Source organism: Apis mellifera, linkage group LG9, assembly GCF_003254395.2.
Source record: "Apis mellifera strain DH4 linkage group LG9, Amel_HAv3.1, whole genome shotgun sequence".
NCBI classification, from domain to species: Eukaryota; Metazoa; Arthropoda; class Insecta; order Hymenoptera; family Apidae; genus Apis; species Apis mellifera.
In genome coordinates, this window is record NC_037646.1 from 1,946,255 (window position 1) to 1,956,709 (window position 10,455).

General features: G+C 21.3%; 1 protein-coding gene across 1 annotated transcript; it reads left to right on the forward strand.

The window, feature by feature from the left end:
* The first annotated feature begins 1,971 nt into the window (after positions 1-1,971).
* Positions 1,972-5,666, forward strand: LOC726367 (glycerate kinase-like). Its single transcript, XM_001122110.5, has 4 exons — positions 1,972-2,460; positions 2,856-3,417; positions 3,719-4,590; positions 5,301-5,666. Exons 1-4 carry the CDS (start codon positions 2,200-2,202, stop codon positions 5,643-5,645), a joined length of 2,040 nt encoding a protein of 679 aa, XP_001122110.2. The 5' UTR covers positions 1,972-2,199; the 3' UTR covers positions 5,646-5,666.
* The last annotated feature ends 4,789 nt before the right edge of the window (positions 5,667-10,455 follow it).

A 10,455-nucleotide genomic window follows, 5' to 3' on the forward strand; every position in this document is an offset into this window, starting at 1 on the left:
TTTGTTGTTGAAGAAAATTTTTTGTTAAATCTTGATAACAATTCGTGCTGATTTTTAAGAAATTTTTTAATGATTTTAATGATATAATATTCGATTTTATTTTTTTTTATTGTAATCTTTTTTTAAAATTAAATCTTTAATTTGTTGTTGAATCATGATACTCAAGATAGTGTAAATTGATTCTTAGGAATGTAGTGTAATTTAAAATAGCGCTCAATTCTTTTTTTGAAGTTATGTGATTTTTAGAATAAAGCATTTTTTTTATTTGTTGTATATTTTTATGAAGAATTTATGCTTAAATTTGAAGTCATTTATTGATCATCAATCTCTATCTTTAAATGAATCTTTATGATCCAGAGATCTAAAAATAATGTTGGATAAAATCAATAGATAAAGTTATTTAACTAAAAGATAGTTGTAAACTGTTAACTAAAAGATAGTTTGAAATTGGAAGATTTATACTTAAGATAAATTAAATAAGGAATATAAGAAATTTACGATGGAATTAAATGTTCATGCTAAAGAATAATTTGAAAGAAAATATTGATTGGAATACAACAAATCGATATTGATGTACATACGATGGTCATAAGTTTCATGTTTCAAATTCTGTAAATTCGATTCTGTAACTATAGATAGGATAAGAAATAACTTTCTTGAATATTAATGACATTTTTTTAATGAAGAAGATCTAAATAAGATGAAATAAGAGGATTAATGTCATTTCTTATTTGGAATAAACGAAAGATGTTTAAGATGTCTTTAGTATTCAAAAGATGTCGCTGGCAATCAATTCTTATTCTATCTCTATCCTAACGATTTGTTTTTGGTTATATACTTATTCTTAACACGCATAGACGAGGAATATAATTGAATACTCATTTCATCATTCATTCAAAATTACAATGTATATTGACTTTTTAAAATATATTTAAAATATATATTATAAAAGATATAGATATTTTTGATTTTAAATTTTATATGCATTTTTTTTGACAATTCTAATTCCATATATCCTTCTCTTTATTTTCTCCTTATTTTTTGCTTATAAATTATTATAATCAATATTTTTAATTTCTATTATTTTGGATTTTATTATTAAAAAAATAATTTAAAATATTTTAAAGTATATAATTGATCATAAAGTATATGGTTAATTTAATCAAATTTGAAAATAATTAAATTTTTATATGTAAAATAGTGTATATTTTTAATTAAATTTATTCGAATAATTTAACAAAGAAAGGAAATAAATATGAGGAAACAAGATAAATGCATGTGGAGCAACAATGATCTGCATGAGATTTGACAAATGCTGCCGAATTTTTTGAAATGAAAAAAATGAATATACAATTATAATGACAAATACTATTATTATCTAAATACTATTACTATTATAATCATTAAGTAATTTCAATTCTTCAAAGATTATTTTATTTATTATTCTCTGATCTAAGGAATTACTTAAACTACAAATAGTTATTATAGTCCATTGATATTAGTCCACCCATTATATATTTTCGATGCATAAAATTTTATAAAATATTGATTTTTACAATATATTAAAAAATCAAAACCTAAGATAATCAGTTTTTAAATAATTATCAAAATTTTATTATTAATATTTTTTTTATATTTATTTTATAAATATATATTTATTTATAATATTTATTAATTATAAAATTTTTAATTATTATTATTCTAAAAATATGTAATATAAAATTATATATTTCTACTTATATATTTTTATCTTGTCCAACTAATTGCATAACAATAAACAATATATTTTTATTTATTTTCTAAAAAATTTGAATACAATCATAATGGTTATATATTATAGGTAATTATAAATAAACACACTTACTAAAATAATAAAGAAATTCATGATAGAAACAAAAAATATATTAAATGATAGATCTATCATGAATTTCATCTATGCTATCATAAACAAAATTAAAATTTATTGATTATATTAAAAAATAGCTAAATTCATTAAGTAATAATATACATTTCAATAGTCATAACCTAATCACACTCTTAATATTTATATTTTTTAAATTTTTACATCATTTATACATCATTATGAAATATATATATTTAAAATTTAACTTTTCACATTCTTAAAATGTAAATGTATCTTTTAAATGTTTGCAAGATAAAATTAAATTATAATATGTGTAATAACATTGCTCAATAAATATGATGACCAAAGCAAAAAAAAAACCGAGGAAGCGAAAACCAAGAATAGACGATCCTTATGCAGAAGAACAAAGACAAATTAAAATTAAAGCGTTAAAAGAAAAAAGACAAAAAATAATAGATGAAGTTAAACTTTCATTAGAATCAAGAAGAAGAGATAAAATAATTCTCCAAAATGCATTTTTTGATAAAGAAAGTAAACTCCGAAGGAAAACACTTAGAGATTCTAAAAAGGAAGGAAGTGAAAAGATTATGCTAGAGGTGCTGAACATATATATATATATATATATATATATATATATATATATATTCTTTCTAATCTAAAATATTCTTTCTTTCAAAGAATATTTATTTCCTATTTTAATATTCTAACATTAGAAATATTTAAAAATACAGCTTTTCAATTATATTAATAAATTGAATTAATTTTTTTTTACATTAAAAAATAATTGGTTTAATAATCCTGAAATAGAAAAGAAAATGTGTGTGCACGTGTGCGAATATAAGATTACTAATTTTTATATATAAAATTAAATTTAATTTTATTATTAATATAAGATATTTATTATTCCATAGATATTATTATTATATAATGTTTTCCGTTAGATTTTTAATCATGTAAAATTTAAATCAAATTTGCAATATTTATATTGCAGATTCGCGAAGATTTAAGTAAAATTATCGAAACTGGTATAAAATGTGTATATACATCTGTGATTATACCAGAAAAGATTAAGTACGATGGCCGATCAATTTTATCAATTAAAGGTGTTAAATATAGATTGAAAAATAATTTGCATATTGTGGGTTGGGGAAAAGAAGCAGTTACAATGAGCTCAGCATTCGAACGAATTGTCGGTAAACAATTAAGGAAAGGTTGGATGGTAGTGCCAAGAAAATCCATTTTTATGATGTGGAGTTTCCCAGAAGCGTTTCCTCCTTTGAATAGTCGTATTACTTATATTGAAGCTGGAACTGATGGAAATCCTGATGAAAAGTCAGTAAGAGCTACGAGACAAATTATAAATTACGTTAAAAAATTGAAGAAGAGAGATTTGTTGATAGTCATGCTCTCACAAGAAATTGACGATCTCCTTTGTTGTCCCCGAGATACTATTACATTAAGAGATAAGCTTAGAGTGTTAACTAGATTAAACAAAGCAGAAGCAACTCCCGAGGAAATAAATATCGTAAGAAATAAGCTTTCTGCAATTAGAGGTAAGAAGATAATATTTTTAACGATAAATTTTTTAAATAATTTAAATTCCACGTTAGAATTATTAAACCATATTGAATTAAATTGTTAAATTTCTAATTATTAAATACGTGGATATAATAGAATTGATATTGATTTTTATCCAGATAATATGTCTACATAAAATAATTATGTATTTTAATATGAATTGTAAGCATTAATTGATTAGATTTAATTAGTTCAAATAATTCATTAAATTATTTATATAAATAGATAGTTTTTGATTATTGTTATGATATTAAAAAAAAAATATTTTTTATATAGGAGGCGATTTAGCACGGTTTGCTTATCCAGCAAGAATCGTGATATTAATCACATCAAATGTTTCTGACAAACCTATGACTCATTTATTAGGTGGACCATGCATATACGATCCAAAAGCTGAAAAAGCTTTGGAAATATTAACGAAGTACAAATTGATCGACAGAGTACCGTTAAGTATAAAAGAATTGGTAGAAGAAACAGTTCCATGGATCATGGCGGCTGATAAGCAATTGGACGCGGATAAAAATTATAAATTTGTTCGCGAATTTGTGATAGCTTGTAACGCAGATGCTATGGAATGTATGGCCATGGAAAGTTACAAATTAGGCCTATTTCCCATAAAACTTAATTCAACTTGTTTCGGAGACATCCAAGAATTTGCTCGAGAATATGTTAAAATGACGTCATTGATGATATTAGCGGTCGAAGGGAAGATCAATAAATTGGAGATGTGGCAGGAAATGAGAGATAGCCCAATTTGTCCTTTGACCGATGAAAAGGTGAATGAAATATTTCCTGCCAAAGATAAATGGGGTTTGGGATTGTGTCTTTTATTGGGTGGCCGACCCACTGTTAATCTTTGTCCTACACCTGGACGAGGTGGACCTAATCAAGAACTAGCATTGTACTTTTCGTTATATTGGTATTTGCGTACACAGCAGTATCCAATTTTGAGAGGGTACACTGTTTGGTTTCTGGGCGGTAGCTCGTATGGAAAAGATGGCAATTCTGATGCGGTTGGTGCGTTCGGTTATCAGAGTTTGAGCACCGATATTTATCCAGAATATGACAAAGCATTTAGATCATTTCAGAATGCTTATGCGACATGGTGGAAATTGAATGAGGAGAGACGCATTAATTCTAAGATAGTGGTAAGTATCAGAATGTCAAAAATTGATTTTATTCTTTAATTCTAGAAATATGGTTGATTATATATTAAACGATATCTGATTATAATTGGATTAATAATAATAATTTTAAAAATATAATGTCTTAGACAATGTTTTATTTTAATTACATTTGATTTTGATTTTTATTTATAAAAAGATATCTTCTGATTTTGATGATTGTTTAATATGTTGTTAAAGTAGTCAAAAGAATTAAGAAAACTAGTTCAAAACGAATACAAACTATATAAATACAATAATGGTTAAATTATAAAATACAAATAATGGTTAAATTTTTACTTAATTTTGAAATTAACATAAATATATTGTTAAACAAAGATTTATTTAATTTCATGATTTATATTGACTTTAGGTTAGATTGAGTTAATTTAATAATTTTTAAATAAATAAATAAAAATTTAAGTAAAACATTTCACAACACTATTTAATGTAATAATCTTGATAATACATTAAAATCATTGAGATTGGAAATATTTTTTATAAATATTTATTTTTATTATTATTTTATTATTATTATTATTATTATTATTATTATTATTATTATATTATTTTATTATTATTCTATAATTCGATTCAAAAGTATTTAAGTATTATTCGAAAATTGAAAACATTTATTGATTATTGGTTAATGTTTGATTATAAATATTGAATAATTTAATAATATTTATTCACAGGAAGCACAAATAAAAATGAAAGAACTTGAAATTACAAAAAATAGATATGCCGATATTCTTCCTGGTCGTGCTTTAGCTAACAATAATACTAATTTATTGTTCTTGAGCATTAATGATGAAGATGAATTACTTGAATTGAAAACTGGAAACTATTATACATTTACAAACGTTGGAGATCTCCACATCATACGAATTGTTCGTTTCCAGTGTAATTGTGATAGTATTTGCCACGGACATGTAGAAAAAGTGTGCACTGATTCGGAATGTTTAGTTTTTCAAACATTATCAGCAGAGACGCGTGCAAAATTTCAATATTGTTGTCGTCTTGGTTTACGAAAAAATTAATGATATATTTATGATTTTTGTAAAGAAAGTTTTGATCTATTATCAATAATAAGTCGAATTTTCTATTTTTCATTATGTTAAATACAATATTCCTCTTTTGTACAGAATTATTTTTGTAATTTTTATAAAATTGATTTATAAAATACAATAAAAATAGTAAATTTTTGATAAACTCTTTAGAATTTTATTATTTTTACAATTTTAAAAATTTTATACATTAAAAAATATCTTATAAATATTAATATATTACATATAATATATTTATATTTATAATATATTTAAAAATAATCATAATGAGTAGTATTTAATATATATATTTAATAAATTTCCTATTATTATACAAATATTATTAAAGCTAGAATATTATATATATTATGTTATTTTCACATATGTATATAAATATGTGCATCATTTTATTTTATAATCATTTTATTTTTAAAAAAAAAATTCTTCATTTCAATAGAACAAATAGTTTTGTTGTAACGAATTCACAAACATATTCTTTGTTTATTCATTCTTTTTGATATATTTTAGTAATCTTCTGAAATTTGTAAATGAAAATCATTGAAATGTATTATTTATACTATGATTATGATATTTTATGATTTCTATGATATTTTAATGATTTCTTAGTATTTTAAATTATCATTTGAAAAATGTTTTCTAAAACTAAATTTAATTGCCATTGTATAAATAACACAATGTTAATGCTTCTTAAAAAAAAAATCGCTTCTTTAAATATTTACTATGATCCATTTTATTCTTTTATTATAAAATTAGGTACGCTTTAATATTAATTTCTCTTATTGAAAGATATAAAAAATTTTAATCAAACATTTTAACTACTAAATCTTTCTTCGTAAAATTCAATATATGATATATTTTATAATTTTATAAAACTCAATTGAGTCGTTAATGATTTATTACAATATTTTATGTGCTTGTAAACAATTAATTAAAAAAAAAAAAATTAATAAATCTAACTTTATGAAATTTTTATGAATATTACACTTAAATATTTGTTTTTAAAATGGTATTAAGAAAGTTGTTATAGAATATTATAAAAAATATTATTTTTAATTGAAATATTATTTTTATCTTTAAAGTTTTTAATTTTTTCTTTCATAATTTAAAACTATTAAATTAAATTAAATAATACATAGAATTAGATAATTATATATTATATAAATAAATTTTCGTTATGTAAAATTTTAATCGAAGTACGGAAGAAAAATTTCCTCTTCTATCATGTATACTTTCACTGAAGACGAAATGATTTCTATTGAGCGATCAGTTTTTTTAACTGAAACGAATTGAGAGAAAGTCCCAAGAAGCTCATTTCGTTCTCCTCCGACATAATACAGACCTTGTAGGCCAGCATGTCCCATGGGTTCTGTACCAATCCCATTTAACAAAGCCTCTGGAATGAATTTGAGCTAGCTCAATGACACTTTCATAATATAATAGTTTTGAACATGTTCTTTTACAGCTTCATCTCTGTTTAAAACAATAATTTGTTTTTAAATATTTCTATCATTATAAACAATTCATTATTTCCAAAAAAAATAAATAAAATCCATTCTGAAATCAAATGTGATAAAAGGCGAATTTTATATTATTTTTTGCACATTGATAATAATATAAATAACTTTTTTTTTTAAAATATAATCTTAAAAGTTGGTAATGCAGATTTAGAAATAAAATATTTAACAAGAATTTTAATAGATTACGCCATAGATTATATAATATCTACTGATGATAATTCATTGTTTTTTTATAAATTTAAAATTAATTTTCACTTGATATCTGTATGTATAATCAATCTAATAATATATATAATATTATTATATAAATAATAATAGGATCAGATTAATAAAAAAATGTTACTTATATATGTTACAAGTGATAAGAAATCGAGTATAATGAAAAAAAAAAAATAATAAGTAAATTATAATATATTTTTATTTAAATTTATCTAATATTTAATGAAACTATCTATTTTCTAAGGATTGATAAAAAAATTAGATAGAAAAAGAATCAATTTTCTTCTGATCAATTTCATTACATGCTATAAATTTTTATAAAAATTTTATTATGATATCATATTTTATTATATAGATATTGATCATAATATGAATAATTATTATTTTTTTTATTTGTCGTTTATGTAATTTTTATTAAATTTTAACAATACAATAAAAATAAATTAAAATTTAAATTCATTTACATTGAAAGCAGATATTAAATAGTTGAGAGTATAAATAAATATATACAGTTTTTAGATTGAAGTGTATGAATCCTGTATAATTTGAAAAAGCAATTTACAGAATTTGCAATATCCACTAAAGATCATATAGTTTTTTGTTTGGAAACAATTATATTATTCTGCATATTTTCTACATCAAATAAAGTTTTCTTAATATACGATAGAAAAGTATAAATATTTATTATTCCAAATATCTTCTAATTTTATATAACAAAGTTACATATTTCAGTAAAAATTTTGTACATATATATTGAAGTTTGTTATACATAGTAGAAGTATGTATTCAGAATATTAATATATTTATGAAATATTTTTGATTATGAAAATATAAAAATGTAAAAATCGAAACAAGCATTATTAGTTGATATTTATTTATTAAATTATAAGCAATTTAAATTCAAGATAAATATAGACATCTTGAAGACATCTTAGATGGATATAAGTAAAACAGAAATAGAGTGATAGTGTAATAGAGATTTCTGTTTTATTTTCCATCCAATGCAAATTTAAATTTTTTTAATTTTATAATTCAATCGACATTTTTGTATACCAATTTTTGTATTTGTTTTAGCCTGAAGGAATCAATTCTCTAAACTTATTCTATTTATTATTTATTATTTATACAAGATTAAAATATTCCTTAACTTCTTTTCTTTCCCCTCCTTTTTTTTTTTATTTGTTTCATTCTCAAAGAAATTATAATGTTTTATATACCAAGTTGTTTTCGAAATCGTGGAAGAATAAGCGTAACCCAAGATAGTTGGACGATCCGGAAATGGCCGGGAAGGAAGCTTGGTTATATATAAGTTAATGGTTACGTTCAAGGTCTTAGGAGGGCGAGGTTCTTCAGCGACACCCAAGAGACAAATATATTATTACTAAAGGGTAGGAAATTTAGAAGCCGCATAACGTCGATGAAGTGCAAGAGATCGAAGTGAACAGAAAGATCCTTAAGTGGAATGAACATAGACAACTAGCCCTGCGAGATAGAGAGAGAAAGATAATCGAAAGTTCCGTAGAGCTTGGTAGCCACATTTCTCCTTGGAGACTAGACATGTTCGCGGTTCGCAGTTAATGCCTTCGTATCGAGGAAATCGATATAAACGTTAAATCAAAGACATGAAGTTATGGCACTCTTTTATACATAGAATTGGAGACTTCTACAAATTACTTCTATAGTTTTAGTTTTTAATTTTTTGTCTTAATTTTTTGGATATTTACAAAAATGTACACTTCACAAGTGATACATTTAAATATATTTGGGAGAGAAAGTAATTATTAATTTTTTTATTATTCGTAACTTCTAATGATGAATAAAAAAAGTCTCCTATATATAGTATTTAAATTATTAAAACTTGTCAACAATTTTTTTGTAATATTGATCATTGATGTTTTTATGAAAACAAGTTAATCTTTAGTTCTTTTTTAAAAACTGAAAAATTAAAATATAATATTCAAAAATCAAAATACAAAATTAATAATATTTGAAAAAAAATTTAATAATCATGAATTATAATAATTTTTTACTTTTATTAAAAATTTTATTAAAAATGAAATAATTAAATTTTGTTATGTATATAACAATATTTTTAAGATAAAATCGCATATATTTTTTTTACTAAAGAAATATAAAGTTTTATTATAATCTAAATGATTTAAAACTTTTGTACAACATTATATATTGTGTTCCCTCTATGTTTGATTTGAATTCGGCTTAATAATAGTTTATTTGTTTTCTATTAAATATAAAATAGATTTACACTGTTTTTTCTAGAGATACTTCTTTGAAATACATTGAGAATGCAATGAATAATATATAATTGTATCTTTTACAAATATTATATATAATATTATATAAACAGATAATTTGATTAAATTTATCATTATTACCATTACTATTATTAAATTTATCATTATTATTAATTCTTATTATTATATTTATTAATTTTAATTTAATCACGATTATAAAAGTAATTATATTTCCAATAATTATCAATCTTCATAATTATTTTAGAAGCCTCTAAAGTTCTTCTTTATCATTCAAATATAAATTGTATAATAATCAATAAATATTTTGACTATTAAAATATATTAATTTAATAATTATATTTTTAAATTTTTAAATATTATTTATTTGTAAAATAATATTTGAATATATTTTTATGCGAATTCAAATAATAAATTGTGTTATCAAAATTAACAATAATTCTTTCATAAAATTAAAATATTATATAGACTATAATGAACAATAATATCATTTCGAAAAGATAATTTCTAAAATTTCATATTATTTTCATATCGTTTCTTAAATATAATTTTAATAAATTAACTTTGTGGTTTAAATAGTTTAATATATATATATATATATATATATATATATATATATATATTATAGTTTAATAATAATTTAATATTTAAATAGTTTAATATAGCATTATATTAAACTATAAAAGTATAAAACTATAAAATATTCAAATTTTAATGCTCTATTATAAAAAATATTTTTAATTAAAATTGTATATAAAACATTAAAATTTTGTATTG

Bases quoted from the DNA above. Each gene is read 5' to 3' on its own strand.
- LOC726367 (XM_001122110.5), top strand. From the start codon at position 2,200: ATGATGACCAAAGCAAAAAAAAAACCGAGGAAGCGAAAACCAAGAATA. The intron at 2,461-2,855 runs GTGCTGAACATA...TTTATATTGCAG, and splicing joins GTGAAAAGATTATGCTAGAG to ATTCGCGAAGATTTAAGTAA. The intron at 3,418-3,718 runs GTAAGAAGATAA...TTTTTTATATAG, and splicing joins TAAGCTTTCTGCAATTAGAG to GAGGCGATTTAGCACGGTTT.